Consider the following 26,484-nt stretch of genomic DNA (forward strand, 5'->3'; position numbering starts at 1 on the left):
AGGAGGGGGTGGTCGACTGTGTCGAAGGCTGCAGAGAGGTCAATGAGTAGGAGCACTGAATAGTGGCCATTAGCATTGGCGGTTAGCAGGTCGTTGGAGAGTTTGAGTAAGGCAGTTTCGGTGGAGTGTAGGGGACGGAAGCCGGACTGTAGGGGATCGAGGAGGTTGTTGTCGTTGAGGTGAGAGCATAGGCGGGTGTAGACTAGGCGCTCGAGGAGTTTAGATGTAAATGGGAGCAGGGAGATGGGTCTGAGGTTGTTTGGGTCATTGGGGTCAAGGGAGGGCTTTTTAAGTATGGGGGTGATGTGTGCATGTTTCAGAGGGGAGGGGAAAGTGCCGGAGGAGAGGCAGAGATTGAAGATGTGGGTGAGGGAGCGTAGGATGGAGGGGGAGGGAGGTCGTAGGAGTTGTGAGGGGATAGGGTCGAGGGGGCAGGTGGTGAGGCGGGCATCAGAGAGGATCTTGGAGACTTCCTCGATGGTAGTAAGGTCAAAGGTGCGGAGTGTTGGGGGAGCTTCAGTATGAGGAATGTAGGGTGGGGTGGAAGATGAGGTCAGAGCAGTGGTGGGGCCGTGGGAGAAGGGTGATGAGGGGGTAGCAGAGTTAGGGGGGAAGGGGGTTGGAGGGAGTTTGAGCAGCGACGAAGTCCCTGCGGGTTATGTCGAGGGGGAGGGGGGATGAGGGGGTAGCTGTGTGAGAGGGGACGGGTTGAGAGGGCGTGTGAGTTGCGGCGATGTCCTTGCGAATTGTGTCAATCTTGTTTTTGAAGTGATTGGCAATCTCAAGGGCAGTGAGTGAGGTGCTGGGTGGAGGTGGGGGTGGCGAGAGTAGAGAGTTGAAGGTGGAGAAGAGTCGGCGAGGATTGGAGGAGAGGGCCTTGATGAGGGTCAGGAAGTAGGCTTGTTTGGCAACGTGGAGTGAGGAGGTGTAGGTGTGGAAGGCAGATTTGTAGCAGTAGTGACACTGTGCTTAGCCAAATGCAAAACTAGTGAAAATCAGTCAGAAAAAGATGAGTAGGGAAAAAATGTCAGTGGCCTCCGCCTGTAAAACCATTCCTGTTTTGGGGTCATGAAAAGAATTTGCCCATCAAGTCTAATCAAATTTGATATTATCCTCTGGGAAAGAAATCTGATTGGTTGTTATGCTTCAGGTTTGTAGAGAACATATTTTTTTCATCTTTCATAAACAGACCCATTGGTAAGGGTTTACAATTTAACAGAGATGGAGTTAACAATAAAGATGCTATGTATTGAACGTTTTTCAAATAAGAAATGAATATGAATGTATAAAACAAGTGGGCACTAGGTTTTATATATTTTTTGCTTACCAGCTCATACGGAATCGATTTACTACAAAATGTTTTCTCAGCATTTCTGCACTAGGCACCCCAGACTTTGAGGCACGGATATCTTTCTGCTAATAATTACAAAGCTGGCAACTCGTTTTACAGTTTCACAAAGAATGAAACTTATTTTGCCTGTAGTGCTTATTTCTCAGCAGACAGGTGTGCCATAATAAGTCTTGCCTTCTGGAACACTCAAGATCTGCCTTCTGTGATTTATGGCCAGTGAAAGGGAAGCAGGGGAGAGAGACGTGGGAGAGGTGAAAAAGCCTGCAAGAGAGATGAAGATAATCTACATGAAACTGAGCTGCTGTTTTAAATAAGTTGTGGAACAGAGTATGTGATGTGATACAATAACAATGCAACAATTGTAGAGAGCCTTTACTGCAAAAGGTGCAACTAGACCATAGTCTTCTTGCACCAATCAAAATAAAGGATTCAGAAAGAAGAGTAGAAAAAACCTGCACTAAGTGCTTAAAAAACAATTACATGCAAAATAAATACTTTCCACAGCTGCGCTCAAGCACACCTGCATACTAGTGCATGAATAAATGAAGTACAAAACATGAATGTGCTGTGTCTTTAAAATTCAAAAATCACCTCAAACTAGACAAAAATAAACATGGGTCCTGCCACTATTGCTATAATGCACTGAATAAAGCTGATATAGTAATATATGTAGAAGCCAGTGAGTCTCCCCAGTATTTCAACAGTGCAATAGAAACAGTAATTACAAAAACACATATACATTCTACCTAATACATGTGGAGGATACAGAGTCTGTCCATAATCATGGAGGGGCGTTAGAACTCTTCTGAACTCACAAGCTTTATTTCTGTATTTGAACTTTATCTGATTCATGGTAGGAATGGTGGTGGAAAATCTATTTTGTAACAATATTTCAATTGCACTATTAGTGTTGTGAAGTAGTGCATTATATCAATAGTGGTGACACCCATACTTATTTTTGTCTAGTTTGGGGTGATTTCTGAATTTTACAGACACAGTGCAACATTATTTTGTATTTCATCAATACAAAAAAAGGATTCAGACCAAACGGGCTTTTCACATCATACAGCTTTTTTGTTTTTCTTTTTTAAATTCTGGCTACATATAATTACCTTCTTGGCTCAGCATGAAGTCATCTTTATGCTGGCCATCAATTAATGATTCAGCAGGGATCAGACTAATTTCAATCCATGTATGGCAGCTTCCACTTAACAGAAGTCGATCTAATGAATGACTTCTGTTGAATAGGCTTGTTAGGCATGATTTCTCAATCAGTGACAACAACTAATGGGTTGTAGCCACTGTTCAGTGTATTCTGACAGCAGAGAGTGCCCACTGTCAGAATATGATGTCTCAATGGGGAGGATTCCTCTATCCACCTCAATTGTGTTGATGGTGGAATCTGCTCTGGCTAAAAAAAAAAAAAAAAATTCCACCTATGGCCAGCCTTAGTCTAACAGGATCCTCAATCCAGCCTCCAGTCAGGTGACAATAGCAGCTGAGATGAGCTGTATATTTGTGGTCTGAGCTGACCAGAGATGAGCAGGTCTGTAATCAAGAACAAAGGATGCCAAGAAATCGGCTTGCCTTCCCAAAGGTAGCCTATAGATTAGTCAGTTTTTCTTTTTTGCTCAACCAGCTCAACCATATCTATGGTATTGTGACAGCGGGGAGACTTTTTCGCTTTTTAAATTCAACTGATTTAACCACTTGGCTACCAGTGTATGTCACGTATGGTATACACCTGTATGTTGTATGGTTATAACGAGATGATGCATGCACAGATGGTCTTCTCTTTTGTAAAAGGAATCCGAGTGGCTAACTAGCCAGTAGATTGCTATTACAAGCAGCAAGACAAGACGTTCCCCCCTCCACCCCCTTCCACGGCTTTAATGAGCTGTCCTGTCCCACCAGGACATCCGATCGACTAGCCAGTGCTTCCACTGGCTGATCATAGAGCCGAACAAAGATCAGAATGGCTAAGTTCGGCTCTATGATATAGGGAACCAGAAGCGATGACCTTACATCACTTCTGGTTTACCTGGATGTAAACTGCGCCATTTTTATAAATTAAAAGCATTTGATTACACCGATCTTGGTGTGATCAAATGCATTTAAGGGCAGAGGAGGGATCTGGAGTCTTATTGACCCCAGCTCTCTCCATAAAGAGTACCTGTCACATGCCTATTGCTGTCACACGGAATTACAGTGATAAAAAAAAACCCAAAAAACTAAAGTGCCCTCGCGCAAAGGCGAACGAACACATAGTTCTTGCATACACACAAGCAGTGATCATCCCACATATGTGAGGTCATGGGCAGTAATTCTAGTACCAGACCTCCTCTATAAATCTAAAGTGGTAACCTGTATTGGCTTTTAAAGCATCACCTATGGATAGTAAAAGTTTTGTCATTTGTCGCCATTGCAAGGGTATGCGCAATTTCAAAGCATGACATGTTTGGTATCTATTTATTCGGCGTAACATCATCTTTTATATTCTCCTAAAAAAATGGGTTAAAATTCAAAATAGTGTATTTTTTCCAAAACAGTTGCATGTGAAAAACTGCAGCGCAAATACCGTGGCTTAAAAAAATTATTTAAAATTATTATTTAAAATTAAAAAGTATTACAATCTGCAAACAGGTAGCATGCAGCCTGAAAGCTGCTGAGTGCACTAACCAATTGGTTATAAAGATAGCCGTCGGACCTCCGTGATCCGGCGGCGTGACGTCTCGGCGTGCGGGACTCCTCCTTAATGCATTTCGTGCCAAACGTACATTCTCAAAAGGGGTGTGCAAACCTATTTGCAAATTTTAATACTTTATACCGCTACTTGTTACCGACCCATGAGTACTTTTTTGAATGTGTATTCATTTATCTTTTACACTACTTAGTAAACTAAAGTATAGGTGAACTACTACACTATGGGCACCATTTTTTGCTCAGTACCGAGCACTTAACCCCCAGGAACCCAAGGTGACCATCCCAGGGCCCAGAGGAGAGACATCTGTTGCAGACCCTCACCGCAGACCTAAACGGGACCTCTAGAAGATATAGAAGAGGTAGTCCATCCTAGGCTGCATCTTTCCCAGAACAGAGGGGACCTCGGGCTTATCTGACTTAAATGCGCATTTATATTGCGCCTCTGGTGAGTGTGCAATCTTATCATTTCTTCCCGCACATCACTGGACTTCGGTTATCACTGGGATTAAGAGAAGTCACGGATTGATACACCTGTTGAATTTAACATTGGAATAATTCACAATTGTGGGGACATTTACCACTCTTCCTTATATATGGTTACGTGGACATTATCCATATACACGTCGTAATAGTTCTTATGTATAGTTATCATTCATATTGTGTGTTACAAATATTTTTTCAGCGCTGCACTACATGTTTGTATAAGGACAAAATTATTGGCATCCTCAATTTATTATTTTGTAGCACACCCCTTGGAAAAAATAACTGAAATCAATCACTTCCTGTAACCATCAATGAATTTCTTACACCTCTCTACTGGAATTTTGGACTCCTTCTTTCACCAACTGCTCCAGGTCGCTCAGCTTGGAAGGTTCCTTTTCCCATCTGCTGTTTTGAGATTTCTATTGGATTTATATCTGGACTCATTGCTGAACAGTTCGGTACTCTCCTGCACTTTGTCTGAAACCATTTCTGGGTGCTTTTTTGTCCTGCTGTGAGTGAGACCCATGACCTCTGAAGGAGACCCAACTTTCTAAAACTGGGCCCTACATTGTACCCCAGAATTTGTTAGTAGTCTTCAGATTTCATAATGCCATGCACATGGTTAAGACATCCAGTGCCTGAAGCAGCAAAGCAACCCCAAAACATCTGTAAACCTCCACCATGTTTGATTGTAGGGACTGCATTCTTTTCTTTAAAGGCCTCATTGTTTTTTCTGAAAACAGTAGAATGATGGGCTTTTTATCAAAAAGCTGTAATTTTGTGCCATGGGCTGTAAACTTCTTGGCAATGTCGCGCAGAGTGGACACAGGAACATTTAGATCTCTGGAGATGGACTTGTAACCCTGACATTGTCCATGCTTTTCCACAATTTGTGTTCTCAAATCCTCAGGTAATTATTTCCTGTTCTTTCTCTTCTCCATGGTCCATGTGACACACGGAGATACACAACAGAAAGGTTGAGTAAATTTTTCACCATTTTAACTGGTTGCCAGTGTGATTTATATATTGTCAGCACCTAATATTGATACAGGTGAGATTAATTACAAATGACAGGAACATCAAAAACGTAGAATGCAATTATTTAATACAATTTTGAGAAGGTGCCAATAAATTTGTCCAGTCCATTTTTGGAGTTTTGGGTGGAATGTGTCAGATTTGGCTTTTTGTTTCTCCACTTTTTTGTGTCATACCAATACAAATAAAAGAAATACACATGAGAATGCCTACACATTTGTAATTGCAACAATTTTCTGGGTGAAGTGGTGCATTATCTGACAGAAATGAAGAGGTGCCAATATTTTTGGCCATGACTGTATATGTCAGGGCAAAGGTATGGGACATGGTATTAAAAATTAAGTTCACTTATGATTTTTTTCTAAGGAGCCTGAAGAGCATTGTGCCAGTGATCAGCAGATCCCAGGTCTAACCTCAGGCTACTGCAAGAAAGCTGTCTGCCCATACCTCGTATAAAAGCTCATCAGTGCCCTTGTATTTCATTGATAAATACAAGCTGTCAATCACAATGACTGATTATACTTGTAGGCATTAATTCATTCACAGGAAAATGTGAATGAATGACATGACTATGTGGGTGAAGTCTCACAGCTGCACTGTTTTCAAATTGTGACAGCGGGTGTGGGGAGAAGATCCCCTCCCGCTGCCATAAGAAGGGCGAATTGGGGGATGCTGCAATGTCTTACAGGTTCCACCTTAAAAACCGCTGGGACATGTTCCAAAGGTAAACTTATCCTTTAAGAAAGGAGCTTATGGAGGAATAGAAAGAATGCATCATGTAAGAAGAACCTTTTAATACTTTTCATGTCGATCAGTGTATGTTGGAGATAAATAAAATTTGTCGTGTATGTATTTGGTACCGCTAAAGTTCAATCATCCATTTTAAACATTGTTATAAATACATGGATGTGGTACCAGTCTAGTCCAAATCTTTCTTTAAAGCGCTTTACGAAAAGGTATTAAAAAAAGTAGCTTCAGAAGGACCAAAGTGAAGCTACAATTCATATATGCCAAAAGCACACCAAAGAACATTATCAATTTTTTCTGATGAAGAAGAAGAAAAACAAAAACAGAGCCAAAAAACCTCTTGTGTAGGAGGATGTCATTTAAAACTAGAAAAGCTACAATTTCTGGGGAAATTGTGTGAAGTGTTCTTGCCTTCACCAGTAGTCTACAACTGGAGTGGGCGGAGTAACTGGGTGGAGTGGCTTGTTACTCTGCTGCCTGCTCACACACCTGGGTTCCTATGGCAACTCACTCTACAGCAAGGGCGGAGAAGAGCAGTTAAAAACAAACTGCTCCAACTTGCTCACTTCACTGGCGGTTGCCATCTTCAAACGGTTGTAGTTTAAAAATTGTAAATCCTACATCGTAGAACTTTATATTGTGAGAATCACAAGACCCAGACCTACATTTTGATGCATAGTATGTCTCTGAAATAGTAAAAATGAAGACACAGTCGCAGTTTAGAAATTGCCCTTCAAATTTGAGGTGGCTAGAGTGGAGTTTCAATGAATGTCAATGGGCGGCGTGAGTTGCAAACAAATGGTCATATTGTGAAAACTATCAGGACTATGGCTTAGTCATGGCAGCAGGGATAGCTGAACGTTTTCATATAAGATTTGTGTAGGTGGGCTTGAAAATGAGGGAGTGATGGCAGTTTAGAAATCATGTCCTGATTTTTCAGCTCACACTCTAGCTTTTGTCAGCTCACACTCTAGCTTTGAACATTCCACCATTCATTCCTATGGGACTAATTTCACCACAAAAACACTGATATTTCATGAACCATTCGGCGAAACGTTCCACAAAGTAATAGCACACCAATCGGGAACAATCCGCACATTTCGGTATATTACTGTCTATGTAGTGTAAAAACTGTGGGAGGAGTTAGGGTGGTAAATTTGGCTGTAATAATAAGAATATATATGTGAGATAACAGTAAGTGGTCTTGCCGTGCAAGAACACTTAAATATAATCTTTAAATACAACTGCACCTGCTTTCCTTGCAATGGAAAAGAAGATAAAACTGCAAATTCAGTTCTGAAAATTAACAACTCCAAAAGTTGACAAATATCACAGCTTTAGCATTTAGTCAGATATAACAAGCTGAATAGTATAAGAGACCAGTATTTAAGATTCCAATATGGGCAAATGCATTTGGTAGCAGCATGGTGATAAAAAATATACAATTTGTTTTTTTCCAGGAAGGTTCTGACATATGGCCATTTTAGATTTAGAGTGTTTACCAGGGTTTTTCTTTAAAAGTTTAGCAAGTTACCTTCCTAAATTCAAGCTCTTTTTGAGAAAGCAGAGGCAACTGAGACCAGCTCCAGTCTTACTCTTTGAAGTTCGACTAAAGCTATTAAAATGTTACGTTTTGGTCAATAACTCGCAAATCTCATCAGTTCAGTCTTTGAACCCGGATCGTGCTGCACCAATTTCACTCTAACAATCTGCTGCCGGCTGCAGCAGCTTTAGTAAAAAGGCGGCATTGAGGGATAGCCCCCCACCCTCCACCTCCCGATATATGATACAGGAAGTGAAAGGATTGTCATGTATGAGAATGGGAATTGTTTACAGTTTGAAAAGTATTTCATTTTAACAACATCTGTTGAAGTTCAGTAGGAAACACTTTGGAACAATGAAGGCTTCCACATCTGAGAAGCAGACTGCCTTTTCTCCAGGACGACCAGCGTACACAATTACACAGCTGACTGTTTTCTGTGACTTCTCTCGCTCTGTACCACTTACGTGCGTGCTTTTAAGTCTGGCAAACGTGCCAGTTCCATTCAGAGTCATGTATTATTTCACAGAGATCTTGAATGCCTCTATTTGCCAGCCTCCCTGCCCTGATGATCAATATGGTTTAAATCACAAGGTGACAGAAGCCAGAGCATGATATTTCACAGAAAATCAGTAAACTGTGATTTTTTTCCTTTAGAGCTTTGATTTTTTTTTTTTTTTTACTTTTCCGCTTTGATCCACAGTGCATCAACAGTGCTAGGTTTCAGATGCTCATATTTAAAAATATATATAAAATAGGCACATTTTATTTTTTTTCATACAATAAAGCTTAAAAAGGGGCTGTAATCATAACAGTGTTCCTGTCAATCCCTTTGTTTGAAGTCTAAAACTGTGGGGAAATAGTGCAGCCTGTCCTGTTACAACGATTGTGCAGGAGACAAATTTTACTGAAAAGAAATATTTACACCTGACAGTTTTTCAGTTATATCACCTCATCTCACAGAAAGGGAAAGTAATGTGCTGAAAGGGTAATTAGGAAAATATAAAATTTTGCTTACAGAGGATCAAAATTATTATTATTATTATTACACAGTATTTATATAGCGCCAACAGTTTTCTCAGTGCTGTACATTACAATGGGAGACAATACATGAGACAGTAACAATACAATAAAATACACGAGGGGTTCAAGGGCCCTGCTCCTTGGAGCTTACAATCTAGGAGGGAGGGGAGAGTGGTACAGGAGGAAATAGCTGTGGGGGATGGATTGGTGGGGAGAGTGGAGGAGACCAGGGAACTGGAGAGTAGGAAGTCTTGCGAGGAGCGGAGAGTGCGTTTTGGGTGGTAGATGGATATCAGGTCGGTGATGTAGTTTGGGGCAGTGTTATTAATGGCTTTGTACGTCAAGGTTAGTATTTTGAATTTTATGCGTTGGGCAATCGGAAGCCAGTGGAGGGATTGGCAGAGGGGGGTGGAGGATATGGAGCGGTTAGTAAGGTGGATGAGTCTGCCCGCAGAATTCAGGATAGACTGAAGCGGGGATAGCCTGTGTTGGGGTAGGCCGGCGAGGAGGGAGTTACAGTAGTCAAGTCGTGACATGATAAGGGAGTGAATGAGTTGCTTTGTAGTTTCTGGAGTTAGGAATGTGCGTATTTTGGAGATGTTGCGGAGGTGGAGTCTGCATGAATTTGTCAGCGATTGGATCTGGGGCTGGAAAGACAAATTGGAGTCTAGAATGACACCTAGTACTCTGGCTTGCGGGGTTGAAATGATGGTGGCGTTGTTGGTCGTGATGGAGAGGTCGGGGGGGGGGGAGCGGGCTGGGGGGGAAACTAGGAGTTTGGTTTTGGCAAGGTTTAATTTGAGGAAGCTGAGTGACATCCAGTCTGATATGTCATTCAGAAGGCTAGTGATTCGGGCGGAGACTGAAGGGGTGAGGCAAGGGGTAGAGAGATAGATTTGAGTGTCATCGGCATAGAGATGGTAGTTGAAGCCGTGGGAGTGTATCAGTTGACCAAGGGAGGAGGTGTAGATGGAGAAGAGAAGGGGCCTGGGGACAGAACCTTGGGGGACCCCAACAGAGAAGGGGAGTGAAGGGGAGGTGGCAGCATTATAGGTAACGCTGAAGGAGCGTCGTGATAACTAGGAAGAGAGCCAGGGGAGAGAGGAGTCTCTGAGGCCGAAAGAGTATAGTCTTTTGAGGAGGAGGGGATGGTCGACCGCGTCGAAAGCCGCAGAGAGGTCGAGGCGTAGTAGCACTGAGTAGTGGCCATTAGCTTTGGCAGTTAGCAGGTCGTTGGTGAGTTTGAGTAGGGCGGTTTCGGTGGAGTGTAAGGGGACAGAAGCCAGATAGTAGGGGATCAAGTAGGTTGTTGTCGGTGAGGTGGGAGCTTAGGCGATTATAGGCTAAGCGCTCAAGGAGTTTGGATGAAAATGGCAGCAGGGAGACGAGTCTAAGGTTGTTTGGGTCAGTGGGATTCAGGGAGGGTTTTTTAAGTATGGGAGTGATGTAAAATAAATAAATAAATGTCAACAGCTACAAATACTGTAGCTACTGACTTTTACAAAACACACTTACCAGTCCAGGGATCTACCGCTGTCCTCACCTAGGCTGGTTCTTTGCCACTCTTCTGGTCCCCAGTGCCACCATCTTGGATATGGGAAGCCAGCTGTGACTCCCTAGGGCTTCACAGCAACTCCCCACTGAGCATGCGCAAGTCGTGCTGCACTTTGTGAATGGACCCGCAGCTTCCTGGGACCTGTGACGTGTCCCAGGAGGTAGCGGGCAGGGATAGGGGTGCCAAACTTCCGCCCAGATGGCCTTGGAAGTGGGAGTGGGTACCTGCCAGAAAAAGGGACTTGCTTTCTAGAAAAAAAAGGGGGGGGGGGGATTAGAAAAAGCAGAACTTCCCTTTTCAGGTGAAGGCCCACTTTAAGCAAAAACGGATAAGTTCATCCACAACTGTTATGTCACCAAAGATGATCTGATTGCTGGTTGGCTAAATGATCTATTTCATTTTGGACCATCCCCACTCCTGCAGTTGTTTGTATGTATGCTAAGCCATAGTGAGAAGCTTGGAAGCTGAAGAGAGCTTTAATCCATAAGTTTCCAAGAAACATAAGAGTTCTCCCACAAATATCAGTATGAATTGAACTGGCACTGAAAGGAATAAAAAAAAAGAACCACACTTTTTCATGAATCTATAGTAAAAATATATTTTTTTCATCTGAATCTGTATTGTTCAACTTCAATAAACTATTCCCCAAATTAAAAGCTATTAACTACCAGCTTTTGTCAAGAGATTTTAAGAAACATGTAAATGGTTTAGCTTTCGAACAGCTACCAAAACCAAAAGACATCGGTCCAACAATCCCTAGTAAAAGGAACACTACAAAATATAGACCCCATAGAATAACAGCTTGGGCTCAATAGATAGAATAAAACCTTACCAGGCATGATGAATAAATTACTTACTGGTAAATATCTTTTCTCAATACACTCCTACTTAGAGGGTTGTCTGCTTGTGGTGCCATAGAAACTGAGCCAATTTTCAGCACTAAAGTATCTTCATTGATAGTTTGATTGGCTGATAAGAGGAGAAAAAAAATTAAACCTCACCATTCTTAGAACTGCCATGTAACATAAAAGAGGACAAAGAGGATGAAAACAATAGAGCTTAAAGTTTACAAATTACATTTACAGATTTCATGCAGCCTTACATGAAAAGCAGCACATATAATAAATAAAATAAAAATAAATAACATTAAACTCATAATTTATTAAAATTTCAGCTTAATTCTAAAGTATTTATATAGCACTGGCGTATTATACAGTATACGTAGACATAAGCAACTAACAGCAGTCCCTATTTTAATAATGTAGTGAAATCCTACACAAACACATGGAGGACATACATTATAAACTCCATGCAGATAGTGTTCTAGGTGTGCAGATTTCAAATCTGAACTGCATCACAAGAATACCACTTACCCACCATTTGCTCCAGTTGTAACTGAAAATATGCAGTGCTCAACATAAATGAGTACACCCCTTTTGAAAAGTAAGATTTTAATCAATATCTCAATGAACACAATTTCCAAAATTTTGACAAAAATTAGTTTTATAGAACATTTGTTTAGCTCATTACATGAAAGTAAGGTTAATAATATAACAGATTATAAAATCTTCCATTTCACTCATATTAGTTGATGCAAAAATGAATACACCCCACAACAAAAACTACTCCATCTAGTATTTTGTATGACTTCCATGATTTGTAAGGACAGCACCAAGTCTTCAAGGCATGGAATGAACAAGTTGGTGACATACTGCAACATCTATCTTTTTCCATTCTTCAAGAACAAACTCTTTTAGAGCCTGAATGCTGGATGGAGAGTGATGCTCAACTTGTGTCTTCATAATTCCCCATTGGGTTCAGATCAGGAGACATACTTGGCCACTGAATCACTTTCACCTTGTTTTTCTTCAGAAATGCAGATGTGTGTTTTGGATCATTGTCATGTTGAAAAAATGCATGGTGACTGTCAGGAATGGACTGGCCAGCAATGGTGGGACTCACCTGCCTTATGAGCTGCAGTACCAGGGCTGGCCAGTGGGTGCTCCCAGCAATCAGAGACTCAACCTTGCAGCCAGCTAAACACCTGGAACTGATTATACTGGTGTATTTAAGGGATGGCCAGACCTGCAGACTCTGCCTTGGTGTGTGTTTCTCCTGGGCCCTGTATCCTGTTCCTGCTCCCTGTTCCTGTCTGATTCGTTGCTGACCCTGCTCTGATCCCTGGCTTTGTCTGACCATTCTCCTGCTTCTGATCCCTGGCTTTGTCTGACCATTCTCCTGCTCCTGATCCCTGGCTTTGTCTGACCATTCTCCTGCTCCAGATCCCTGGCTTTGTCTGACCATTCTCCTGCTTAACCCCAAAAGTTCTGACCTCCTGTTGATAATCCCGGCCTGCCTGACGACGCTTGCATTGTATGTACTGTTATCTGTGGGTGGTTGGTTTGGTTTGTTTGCACTGTGTTATGTTTTAGTATTGCACTGCGTTTATGTTTGTATTGTTAGTGTTAATAAATTATATTTATAACATATCTGAAGCCTGCGTTTCCCTGCGTCAGTCACATACCTCTGGTCACACCCTGGAGCCCTGACATTACACCAAGGCCAATCCTGACCAGAAGTGGCTGCACAGGGAAGCCATCTTGGTTTGTTGATGGGAAGGATGGATCTTGATGAGGTTGTGTATTTATATCTGCTAGTGTTTGATGACAGAGAGTATGCTTATCAAACTCTGAAGGAGTATCCCCGGGATGAACTGCTAGAATGTATACGGCTCGCTCATGTTCTAGTAGATCATGGCACAGAATTCTCTGAGGTGCAGCCACTGATTCAGATTTGTGCGGAGTTGGTTTCATCTGGTACCCCCGAATGCAGGGATGAATTTTTGCCGCCATTTAGTGCCGACCAGGTAGAGTCCCTGGTATGGTTATTAGAGGATGATGTGGATTGCTTCTTGGAGCATTATGCTGCATGTTCACCACAGATACTAAGAGATTGTATAAACGCAGTGCAGTCTTTGGTCAGACAGGCTTTGTGTAAGCTCAGCTTTGTTCAACCCATACTGCAGACATGGACAGATTTGTTGCACCCAGCCTCAGTCAGCCTACAAAAACCCAGTCCTGCTTCTAATCTATTTCCTCAAAGCTCTATTCCTGCATTCCCAACAGCTCCTCCTGCCCTGCTATCTACCGCATGTCAGTACCCTGTTCCCACTCGCTGCACCTATCCTGCCTTTAACCCTGTAAAAAAGTCCTCTGTAGCAACTGCTCCCTCCTCTGTTCCATCCTCCAGCTCTTCTCTGTCTCCAGCTGCTCCATTCGTTTGCAGACCTGCGTTTACTTGCAGTGCTCCAGTAGTTAAAACCAGAAAAAAGCGAAAATTCTTTCCAACCAGTACCATCCTGCCAGTATCCAAACCGGTGAGCCTGCCGTCTGAGAACCTGCCTTCCGTGGTTCAGCCTGGTGCCTCGGCACCCGCACTTCAGCCTGAGGTCTGTACCCAGCCTGATGCCTGTACCCAGCCTGATGCCTCTACTCAGCCTGATGCCCCTACTCAGCCTGATGCCCCTACTCAGCCTGATGCCCCTACTCAGCCTGATGCCCCTACTCAGCCTGATGCCCCTACTCAGCCTGATGCCTCTACTCAGCCTGATGCCTCTACCCAGCATGATGAACTGATCCAGCCTGATGATCCTATTAGGCCAGTTGACTCGATGCCCGCTGTTGATCCAGATGATCCGGTACCTGATCCGGTGCCCGCTGTCGTGCCAATTGACTCAGAGCCCGCTGTCGTACCTGGTGACTCGGTGCCCACTGCCTTGCCAGATGACGCGGTGCCCGCTGGTGAGCCAAATGACCTGATGCCTGGTGACCCAGTGCCCGCTGTCATATCTGGTGACCCGATGCCCGCTGTCGAGCCAGACGATCCAATGCCTGGTGACCCGGTGCCCACTGCCTTGCCAGATGACGCGGTGCCCGCTGGCAAGCCAAATGACCTGATGCCTGGTGACCCAGTGCCCGCTGTCATACCTGGTGACCCGATGCCCGCTGTCGAGCCAGACAATACGGTACCTGATGACTCGGTGCCCGCTGTCGTGCCAATTGACTCAGAGCCCACTGTCGTGCCTGGTGACTTGGTGCCCACTGTCTTGCCAGATGACGCGGTGCCCGCTGTTGAGCCAAATGACCTGATGCCTGGTGACCCGATGCCCGCTGTCCAGCCAGACGATCCAATGTCTGACCCAGTGCCCGCGGTCATACCAGTTGACTCGGAGCCCACTGCCTTGCCAGATGACGCGGTGCCCGCTGTCGAGCCAAATGACCTGATGCCTGGTGACCCGATGCCCGCTGTCCAGCCAGACGATCCAATGTCTGACCCAGTGCCAGCGGTCATGCCAGTTGACTCGGAGCCCACTGTCATGCCTGGTGACTCGGTGCCCGCCGCTCCGCCTGGGGGCACGAGACCTGTCGCTCCGCCTGGGGGTCCGGCGCCCGCCGCTCCGCCTGGGGGCCCGAGATCTGTCGCTCCGCCTGGGGGTCCTAGGCCCGCCGCTCCGCCTGGGGGCCCGAGACCCGTCGCTCCGCCTGGGGGCCCGAGACCCGTCGCTCCGCCTGGGGGCCCGAGACCCGTCGCTCCGCCTGGGGGCCCGAGACCCGTCGCTCCGCCTGGGGGCCCGAGACCTGTCGCTCCGCCTGGGGGCCCGAGACCTGTCGCTCCGCCTGGGGGTCCGGCGCCCGCCGCTCCGCCTGGGGGCCCGAGACCTGTTGCTCCGCCTGGGGGTCCGGCGCCCGCCGCTCCGCCTGGGGGCCCGAGACCTGTCGCTCCGCCTGGGGGCCCGAGACCTGTCGCTCCGCCTGGGGGTCCGGCGCCCGCCGCTCCGCCTGGGGGCCCGAGACCTGTTGCTCCGCCTGGGGGTCCGGCGCCCGCTGCTCTGCCTGGGGGCCCGAGACCTGTCGCTCCGCCTGGGGGTCCGGCGCCCGCCGCTCCGCCTGGGGGCCCGATGCCTATCGCCCCGCCTGGGGGCCCGATGCCTGTCGCCCCGCCTGGAGGCCCGCTGCCTGCTGCTCCGCCTGGTGACCCGCTGCCTGCTGCTCCGCCTGGTGGCCCGCTGCCTGCTGCTTCGCCTGGTAATCCGATGTGCCTCTGCCCGGAGTCCAGCCCGATGTGCCTCTGCCCGGAGTCCAGCCCGATGTGCCTCTGCCCGGAGTCCAGCCCGATGTGCCTCTGCCCGGAGTCCAGCCCGATGTGCCTCTGCCCGGAGTCCAGCCCGATGTGCCTCTGCCCGGAATCCAGCCCGATGTGCCTCTGCCCGGAGTCCAGCCCGATGTGCCTCTGCCCGGTGTGCCTCTGCCCGATGTGCCTCTGCCCGGTGTGCCCCTGCCCGGTGTGCCGCTGCCCGGAGTCCTGTCCGGTGTGCCGCTGCCCGGAGTCCTGCCCGGTGTACCAGTCTTTGATATCCCGCCAGTTACCAGACCCGGGCGGTGGAACATTTTGCCCAGCTAGGACTGTTTGGAGCGTCCTGAGGCCGCTCCTTGAGGGGGGGGTACTCTCAGGAATGGACTGGCCAGCAATGGTGGGACTCACCTGCCTTATGAGCTGCAGTACCAGGGCTGGCCAGCGGGTGCTCCCAGCAATCAGAGACTCAACCTTGCAGCCAGCTAAACACCTGGAACTGATTATACTGGTGTATTTAAGGGATGGCCAGACCTGCAGACTCTGCCTTGGTGTGTGTTTCTCCTGGGCCCTGTATCCTGTTCCTGCTCCCTGTTCCTGTCTGATTCGTTGCTGACCCTGCTCTGATCCCTGGCTTTGTCTGACCATTCTCCTGCTTCTGATCCCTGGCTTTGTCTGACCATTCTCCTGCTTCTGATCCCTGGCTTTGTCTGACCATTCTCCTGCTCCTGATCCCTGGCTTTGTCTGACCATTCTCCTGCTCCTGATCCCTGGCTTTGTCTGACCATTCTCCTGCTCCTGATCCCTGGCTTTGTCTGACCATTCTCCTGCTCCAGATCCCTGGCTTTGTCTGACCATTCTCCTGCTTAACCCCATACGTTCTGACCTCCTGTTGATAATCCCGGCCTGCCTGACGATGCTTGCATTGTATGTACTGTTATCTGTGGGTGGTTGGTTTGGTTTGTTTGCACTGTGTTATGTTTTAGTATTGCACTGCGTTTATGTTTGTATTGTTAGTGTTAATAAATTATATTTATAACATATCTGAAGCCTGCGTTTCCCTGCGTCAGTCACATACCTCTGGTCACACCCTGGAGCCCTGACAGTGACCAAGGGAACGGAATGATGGTAGCATCTTCTCATTCAATATAGAGCAGTACATCTGTGAATTCATGATACCATCAATGAAATGCAGCTCCCCGACACCAGCAGCACTCATGCATCCTCACAGAAGGACACTGATACCACCATATTTCATCGTAGGCACCATGAATATTTCTTTGTACTTCTCCCCTTTGCAACGCCATACAGTTTTGAAGCCATCAGTTCCAAAAACATTTATCTTGGTCTCATCACTCCAGAGTACAGAGTTCCAGTAGTCGTCTTCATTTTCAGCATGGGCCCTGGCAAATTCTAGGTAGGCTTTTTTGTGCATGGGCTTTAGGAGAGGCTTCCTTTGTGGACAACACCCATGCACGCCATTCCTTTGCAGTGTATGCTGTACTGTGTCAGGGGAAACAATCACCCCAGTTTGGCATTCTACTTCTTTAGCTAACTGCAGTGAACTTGCATGGCGATTTTCTTCAATCCTTCTAATCAGAAGACCCTCCTGTCGAGGTATTCCGTAGACGTTCCATCTTGTAAAATTTTTGTATCGCTTTTGCTATTTTCTGACTGATAAGCTGATCTTCTTGTAGCCTTCATCTTTCTTGTGTAAGGAAATTATTTTCTTACTTAGGCCTTGTGACATTTCTCTTCTATGTGGTGCCATTGCTGACAGCATGAAATGGGAAGGGGTTTTCTTTGTTCAGTAACGCTCTTTTATAATCAACTGTCTGCTGGACACCTGTTTAATTAATAAATAAACTCACCAATAGTTGAATTCTTGTTAATTAGGATTTTGTTTATCTTTGCTGCTAAGACTTTCATTGGCGTGTATTCATTTTTGCAACATGGTGTTTGTTAGGAAAAATACTTTTTTGTGTGTGCAATTTAACAAATCTTGTTTGCAATCAATGGCCAACATTTGTGGGAGTATTTTGTAGTATAGTGTCCCATAGAAAATGTTGATTCTGATAGGAAAATAAAGGTTTTCTGACAAATTTGTTGGGGTGTACTAAGTTATGCTGAGCACTGTATTTAATTGCTTGTTTCACCATAGAAATAAATTCGGACTATGCAAAGCATTTTTTGAATAATGGAACATGAAAAAAAATATTTCAGTGCTCCAGGACTAGAAAAATATGGTTTAAATTTGATTCTATTATGTGATCATTAAATAGCAAGACATGCATTAGGTTAACATGATTAGCATTCCAAATGTAAGCATCCTTAATCACAGTTGTGTAAAGATACAAAAGTCTTAAGAACACAAGCTATTTTATTACAAATCCTATGGTTTTATTGAAGACTCAATAAAATAGACAAAGAAGCTTTTGGACAAATGCAAAAATTTGGCACTCAAGGGCTCAAAAAGCTCTGTAAAATTTTAAGACATGTTAAGAACTGGAGTAGTATATTTTGCACCTTATCCCATCTCCTTTAGGCCCCATTCTTGTGAATGGAGCTCTTTGCAATTAGCTGCAGGAGACCCAGTGGGTTTCCCTGCAATTAGCTGCAGGTAGGAAGCCTCACTGAACGCACTGGGAGGCTGACAGCTCCCGCGGCTGATCGCCCTGTATGCAGTCTGTGTCCAGTGCCAATCATTTGCAGGTGATTGCAGCAAATATTGGCAGGAGCTGTCAGCCTCCTGCAGCTGTTAATGGGGCTTCCCATCTGCAGATAATAGCAGGGAACTCTACAAGTGTGACTGGGGCCTTAATATATGAACCAACCTGCTACATTTGGTTGCCTTTCTTCAGCTTTGGGAATGAAGACTCTGATGACACTAGTGTTGATGTAGATAAGTGGTAGACTTCGAGAGGTTAGCGTGTGTGACCTCATGGGCTGCCCAGATGATTTATGTTTCTCCTTCTGACTTCGAGGTCGTCTAGCTTCAAAAATACTGGAAATTGCATTAAGCAAAGGGAAAAATAGTACAATATCAAAGGCTTGCGCTGAAATTAAGATTTCATGAAGGAAGTGAGGGGAACCATCCGATGAACCTTCAGAAAGTTTCTGAAAGCTCCGAGAAGTCCTTTCGCCTCTTGTGGTCAACTTGTGGCGGACATTCCTGGTCACAGCTTTGGTGTATGTGAGAGAAAGAAAGCCATGCTGTTGGTGGGAACTCTCTAATAGTTTTGCTGTGGTCTGTGTGGAAGAGAAGGTGGTAGAACATACAATAGGTAGAACCACAATTAGTAGTGCAATAAGTTAGAACATATCCAATGCACAAACACAACATTTAAAAGACCTTTATAGTTAAAGTAGTATAGGATCATTACTAATTACTTTTATATAAAGGTTGGTTCTAAGGTTGAAGGTTGGTGGTGTCCAAATATATATGGAAAAAATGTGAAGAGATCATTTCATCTGAGGACTAATGGTACAGGAGCAAATAAGAAGGAAATCCAAGTAAATTGGCACTAATGTTTGATTGCCCTCAACTAGAGCATAAACATACTGTGTATAAGGATTTTTAAGATACTATTCTAATAAAAAAGACTAAAATGCTAATACATATGTAACACAAAAGAACATACTTTTAAAATATACAAAGTAAAAGCCAAAAAAAAAATATAATAAAAAGGCACAGATTAAGTCTGAAGGAAAAAGCTCTTTCTGTAGTTACAAAAAATATTATAATTTAGGTGTGTTTAAAGTTGGTCTACCACATGTAAACTCCATTTGATTAACAAATGAATTTCATTTTTTTTTGGTAAAATGCTATACAGCTATAATAGCTTTATAAATGGAATGGTATACTTGTGGGGAAAATGAATAATGAAATATTACATGACATGTAGTAGGTCCGAATCAGAAAAACTTTCTCCCATATCCCAATAGGAACTTTGCTTTCAGTCGTTATTATACAGTGGCAGGGTGAGTAGAGAGGGAGAACAAATCTGTGGTGTTCTTTTTGAATATAGTATGGATATAGTATGATTATAGTATGTTTTGAATATATATTGATATCATTTTAATATAGTATGATTTAAAATAATTAGCACATTGCCTAGGGCAAGAAGAATTTAATAATGTTGGAAACTGTCTCTTGCTTCATCATATGTTCAAATCAATTTCAGGGAGAAAAATACATCCATACAAAGAGACAGACATAGGTAGATAGCCAGCAAATAGTAGTGTTTCCTTTATCGAATAGATTCTACTATTTTCTGAAATAAACATAAAACTATGTATTTTGAAAGTGCTTTTTCTGAGACAGTAAATGGTAGGCTATTAAAGCAGGCAAAGCCACGCAGAGCAGCTGGTGGGCTCTTTGATTAACTTTTAGATTGTGGATAACAATTTAGATTAAAACCCTTCACTCAAAAGAACATCCATCAACCATACAAATATAGAATAAATATGCCTTAAAATAAGGTATATCATGGCAAAAATATCTATGAATACAATAAAATGTTTAAATTTAGCAATTTAGAGAAATAGAAGGGTTGATGAAGGTTCTTTATCAAAATTAATATGAAAATCAATTCTTACAGAAGGGAAGAAGCCAGAAAAGTTACTGAAGGGGTCTTGCTTGCTGACGGGTCGAACCAATGTGGTGCGTCTGTTCAGCTTGTCGGTACATGAAAGGAAAACGCCGCCATATTGCCCCAGACACCAACAGTTTTCACCAAGACTTCAAGATTTTTACAAAGTGTAGAGAGAAGAAAGAAAAACAAATTGCAATGATAATAATAAGCTGGTAGATATGGTGGATTTCCTTTCTTAATAATACCAATATGTATATGATGCAGAGCTGCAGTGGGCTATAAATAAACTCTTTCACTAATCCAATGCTGGCAGTACAATGCTGTACAAAGTGCAGTGACCCATACAAGCAAATTTCTAAATGGACCAAAATGAGCTGAACTCTAATTGGCTGCTAAAGGTTATAGCACTTTGTATCTTTTAAAGTGTTACTAAACCTAGGACCCCACATTCACTCTGTCTGGTCTCCCACAGTACACAGAGAGTGGAAAAGCAATTGTTTTAGTAAATATAAGCTGATAAATACCTTTTCTCATCAGCAGTTAGAGCAGTCTTGTGACTTCTATCAGTGTTCAGCAGAACACATGTTAAAGCTTGCAGGAGGAGTTTTCTTTCTGCTCTAGGAGGATGTAGAACCCCTGACCTCTGTCTAAGCAGTGCTGATTGGACCTGTGCTGATCACATGCACTCTCCCAAGAAAAAGAAAAAACTTCTCTAGCAATACACACCAAGCTGAGCATATGCAGAGTATCTCCACAATATGTCTTATCATCAGGAGAAAAGAGGGGGGCACTGGAAGATGGGAAGGATCAGAGAAGTCAGGCTCAAACAGCTTTTTTAAACAATACAGAGGATTAACCACTTAGGTTCCACGAGTATAACAAGCATGCTTTACTGCATATTCAGACTGATTTTACTGTTGTGGGTTTAGTAACACTTTAACTGTCGTCAACAGACTCTCAAGAATAAGTGTATGTATACTTCGTATACACAGTGGCAGAAGCCACTCTATGACCTGTATTCTGTAAAGCAGATCCTAGTCATGGAAAGTGTATGACATTACTTGTCACATGTACAGTGGGGATCGAAAGTTTGGGCACCCCAGCTAAAAATTTGTATTAATGTGCATAAAGAAGCCAAGGAAAGATGGAAAAATCTCCAAAAGGCATCAAATTACAGATTAGACATTCTTATAATATGTCAACAAAAGTTAGATTTTATTTCTATCATTTACACTTTCAAAATAACAGAAAACAAAAAAATGGTGTCTGCAAAAGTTTGGGCACCCTGCAGAGTTAATATCTTGTACTGCCCCCTTTGGCAAGTATCACAGCTTGTAAACGCTTTTTGTAGCCAGCCAAGAGTCTTTCAATTCTTGTTTGAGGTATCTTTGCCCATTCTTCCTTACAAAAGTCTTCCAGTTCTTTGAGATTTCTGGGCTGTCTGTCACGCACTGCTCTTTTAAGGTCTATCCATAGATTTTCAATTATGTTGACGTCAGGAGATTGTGAAGGCCATGGCAAAACCTTCAGTTTACGCCTCTTGATGTAATCCCCCGTGGATTTCGAGGTGTGTTTAGGATCATTATCCATTTGTAGAAGCCATCTTCTCTTTAACTTCAGCTTTTTCACAGATGGCATCAAGTTACCATCCAAAATTTGCTGAAATTTTATTGAATCCATTTTTCGTTCTATTCGTGAGATGTTCCCTGTGCCACTGGCTGCAACACAACCCCAAAGCATGATTGATCCAACCCCATGCTTAACAGTTGGACAGAGGTTCTTTTCATTAAATTCTGTGCCCCTTCTTCTCCAAACGTACCTTTGCTCATTCTGGCCAAAAAGTTCAATTTTAACCTCATCGGTCCACAGAACTTGTTTCCAAAATGCATCAGGCTTGTCTATATGTTCATTTGCAAAGTTCAAATGATGATTTTTGTGGTGAGGACGTAGAAGAGGTTTTCTTCTGATGACTCTTCCATGAAGACCATATTTGTACAAGTATCTCTTTATAGTGGAATAGTGTACCACAACTCCAGTGTCTGCCAGATCTTTCCAGAGGAATCGTGCAGTCAAACGTGGGTTTTAAATTGTTTTTCTCACAATCCTGCGAGCTGTTCTGTCTGATATTTTTCTTGGTCTTCCAGATCTTGCTTTAACTTCCACTGTTCCTGATGACTGCCATTTCTTAACTACATTCCGAACAGAGGATATTGACATCTGAAAACGCTTTGCTATCTTCTTATAGCCTTCTCCAGCTTTGTGAGCGTCAACTATTTTCAGTTTCAGTTTTCTAGACAACTGCTTAGAAGAACCCATGGTGCTGATTGTTGGGGTAAGGTCAGATGAGTCTGGGCATTTAAAACCTTTGAGATTGACATCACCTGGTCTTCCCAGACGATGATTGAGAACAATCCATGACACTGGCAGGTCTCAGCTTGGCAAAGGGGGCAGTGCATGCTATAAATTCTGCAGGGTGCCCAAACATTTGCAGACGCCATTGTTTTGTTTTCTGTTATTTTGAAAGTGTAAATGATGGAAATAAAATCTAACTTTTGTTGACATATTATAAGAATGTCTAATCTGTAATTTGATGCCTTTTGGAGATTTTTCCATCTTTTCTTGGCTTCTTTATGCACATTAATACAAATTTTTAGCTGGGGTGCCCAAACTTTCGATCCCCACTGTAATGTTCTTAAAGGAACTTCCAGGAGAAACAAAAAAAACCCTAATTGCTTGGAAACCCACAGCAAGAGGTCCTCCCCTCCCATGGGCCTTTTGTAAATAAGAGCAGGCCTCCTATCCACAGCTGTTTACAGAAATTGGTAAACAATGTCCAACCATGAGAAAGAGAGTAGTATTTTATTTTAGCTTTAAGTCCAGATAGCATTGTGGATGTAGTATCAGGGAAGAGAACCTCTGCGGTGTTACTTGGTGGCATTACAAACAAACCAGGGACTTTCAGTTTTCCTGCAAGAGTCCTTTAAGGAAATAACAGCCAACAAAACAGCTGTCATCAGCATATTGTGTTTAAACTGATAAGCACCCCATGTGTCTTGAAAATCTAATAAGATGGTTAACTATCAGGTTACTATTTGGAGGGTCTGCATCCATAACTGGTCAGCTAGGGAAATCAAGAGTATCGGAACTTGTACTATAACAATACAGGAAGAGTTACCCACCGCTGCTCTTTTAGATTTAACCAGCACACTATTAATACATGAGAAAAATAATTTCTGATAGGTGAATTTAGCGCAAAGCTTGATTAGGCTTGTGGCAAATGATTACAAGAATAAACCTTTATTTAGGCATTTCCCAACCTTAGGCTATTATTGGATCATTATAACTATTCTGTAGATCATTATCAGTAGACACTTTCCTTTTATCTTTTGTAAATCTATCTGTGCCTTCAAGGCTCTATAAGTCAGTTGCAGAATTTATTCTTGTCACACCACAATGTGACGCTAAATTGATAAATGAATGCAATAGCTGTACCTTGTGCAGAGAACATTGCACAGCAAAGCATACCAAGGCAACAAACTCTCCCAGATGCCATAAAGCATATCTGAAAAAGCAAAAAAATGATTGCAACAACCAATGCTCAAATGTGACAGGGGCCTTCTACTATCAAAGTAAAACTAAAACCACTGGTCATGGAAGGTACAATCTTAGCCTTTGTTTAGACCTGAAATTGCCATGGTGCTCTACATGTGATGAGCTATGACACCAGCCACCTGAGGGTTTAAAAGCTTTGTTGAGAGTTGACATAAGCACACTGGGAACTGTAACAGGTATCACCATATGCATGCCTTAAATGTAATTGTTCTGGGAGACAGTTAAACTGGTGGGTTTAGTTCCACAAAATGCAAACGAATAATATTGGTTTAAAAAAAAACTGGGTATAAAGAGTTACAGAGAAGGTCAAACAAGGACAATATATGCAGCAGAAAAGGGTCTTATGCACTTTGCACCTAAAGGGCAGAACTATTGATCATTTTTTCCTTCCATGAAATAGAAAAGCTTGTCTAATATTAAATGAGGGAGGACTTTTCCTTTACATTCATTTTAACAATGCAAAGCAATACCAAACAAGGTCTCAAGTAAGGTTAGGTTTATTCTTGTCACCACTGGCAGAGGTTAAAGGATCACATGGGTCAGAATGGAGGCTAGAGCTTTGATAAATAGTGACTACATGGTCTCACCACAGGTTTCTCTTTGCATTGTAGAAATATCCCAAGAAAAACGCCTGCCTGCCAGCTCTCACCTGGCCTGTAATAAATACAATGTTACCCTTGCCTGCAATGTGCAATAAGTGATAATCAACATAAACATGGGCAGTGGCAGATGAAACCACCCTCTGGCTTCTTACATCTCTCAGGGGCTCTAGACCCAATAGTTAACCTTTTGCAGTGTTCTGTTTCTGGTCTTCCCCACTGCAGAGTCTCACTCCTATGACATTATAGCATGGCGGCTATGTTAATCACAGGACAATCTCTGTCAATTAAAACAAATGAAAATGCCGGCATGATACACTCTTGTAAATTTCACAGTAGACAGACCTGGGAAATCAGGAACAGAATGATTAAAATTAATTATCTGAGAGATAAAAGAGGCTGGTAGGTGATATAACCGACCTCTGACCAGACAAAACCTATACATCTGTTTTGGATGGACTGCCCCTTTAAACTGCTCTGACAGAAAGGAATAACCCCCCCCCCCCACCTTCACCCCATTCCTTCAACATTGCAACTGTCAGGCAACAATACACACTGTAAACAAGGACATACATCATTTCAGTTTAGCATCTTAGTAGGATATACAGTGCACAACTAACAGCACATGGGGAATTAAGAACACATTAGCAGGAAGGATGAGCAAAAGTTATTTTCAGGAAACTAGATTACTACCATCTTGAAATCAGTTTGTGATGTCAATGTAACAAGCAGATAATGGGAAACAGGAATAACACTGGTTTCTAATTAACAGGTTGTGGATCGCTATGTTTTTTCTTTGTAGCCACAGAACCTACAGTTTTCGACAATCAGGATACACAGGCTATTTTCAAAACAAATTAAACTAAACAAAAAAAAGGCAATGTTGTTCCACTCTGAACAAATGACAGGCTCCAGTGTGGTGACAATTGAGATAAATACAAAATTGAAGGAAACACAAAACAAGGGAGCTGCTGTTTGTAAACCAAAACAATTGCAATACTGCTCAGTCTTTGAATAATCCACCCCCACCATGCTAGAAAGGGTGACACCATTATTCAGAGACGTTAGCAATGAGGTTTCCTTTGTCAGCCTGCCACCTTCAGCCACTGCACTACCTAATGATGAGGCCATACCTGTGTTCCCCCTACCTCCTATATCCCCCTCTTTAATTTCCTTTCACTCCATAATTTGAACCATATTAGACTGAAATTAATATTCAGCGAAAAATGGGCTGAATTGTTTACAGTGCTGTTCTTCCTGCTTTAAAGCAAACCTTGGCTTTGCCCATTCTGAGCAAAGCAACAGGTGTTCCATTCATCCATCCCCGGCATACATCTACCAGTTTTTTTGCTTCCCCACTTCTCAGCACTAGGACCCAAATGAAAATACTTAGTACTTCCAGGTATGGAGGACAACATGACTCATTTCAAGCAAACCCTGAATAAGTGACAAGTTCAGGGATGTGTAATTTTCATAGGACTTATCTTTCACTCCTGATGGCTGAGCGGAGTGGTAAGGGAGTAAAAGAAAGCCTCTCTGCAGGTTTGTGTTAAATCACAATAGCTGCTTCATTTCACGAGACTAATCATGTAAGATATTGCATACAGGCAGTTACAGAAGTTTAAATACTGTACATTAGTGGTCACTGAAACATTAGGGCTTAATTTGGTTTAAATTCATAAGCTGGTTGATTGGTAGCAGGAAAGATTAAGTGCATTTCCAACCCAAAAAAGCAGTTTGAAATTTCTATTGTAGAGGGTGGAGCGTACATGAATGTGGATTTGTACGCTCCCTAGAGGATTCTCCATAGAATTATCCAGGAAACCCACACAGGCACTATGCTGGTGACAATGATACCATACAGATAAAACCAAGTCAGGATCATTGGGAATGGGGGGAGATTTCCTTGCTGGAATCCTGGACATAGAAAAACTCAGTTGAAGTCTGCTCATTATTTACTATGTCAGGTCCAACCAATGATGCAGAGACCTTATTCCTTCTAATCCTCTCAGATGGCAGAGAGGGACACCTTTTAGCACACAATGTTTAACCCATGGACAAGTAAACTAGCCACATCCACCATCACACAGACCATAGCGTAGTTAGGATAA

At 43.2% G+C, this 26,484-nt stretch overlaps 1 protein-coding gene across 1 annotated transcript in view; it reads right to left on the reverse strand.

The window, feature by feature from the left end:
• VPS13B (vacuolar protein sorting 13 homolog B) overlaps positions 1-26,484 on the reverse strand; it is a 1,305,797-nt gene that overhangs the window by 502,759 nt on the left and 776,554 nt on the right. The window contains exons 28-30 of the mRNA XM_089666424.1: positions 20,167-20,308; positions 18,402-18,816; positions 11,295-11,406 (exon numbers count right to left, since the gene is read on the reverse strand). Of these exons, the coding sequence (XP_089522550.1) occupies positions 11,295-11,406; positions 18,402-18,816; positions 20,167-20,308 (669 nt within the window). The remainder of the gene's footprint in view (positions 1-11,294; positions 11,407-18,401; positions 18,817-20,166; positions 20,309-26,484) is intronic.

This window comes from Staurois parvus, unplaced genomic scaffold, assembly GCF_062004578.1.
Source record: "Staurois parvus isolate SC_StPar_1 unplaced genomic scaffold, SC_StPar_1.0 ptg000052l, whole genome shotgun sequence".
Taxonomy (NCBI): Eukaryota; Metazoa; Chordata; class Amphibia; order Anura; family Ranidae; genus Staurois; species Staurois parvus.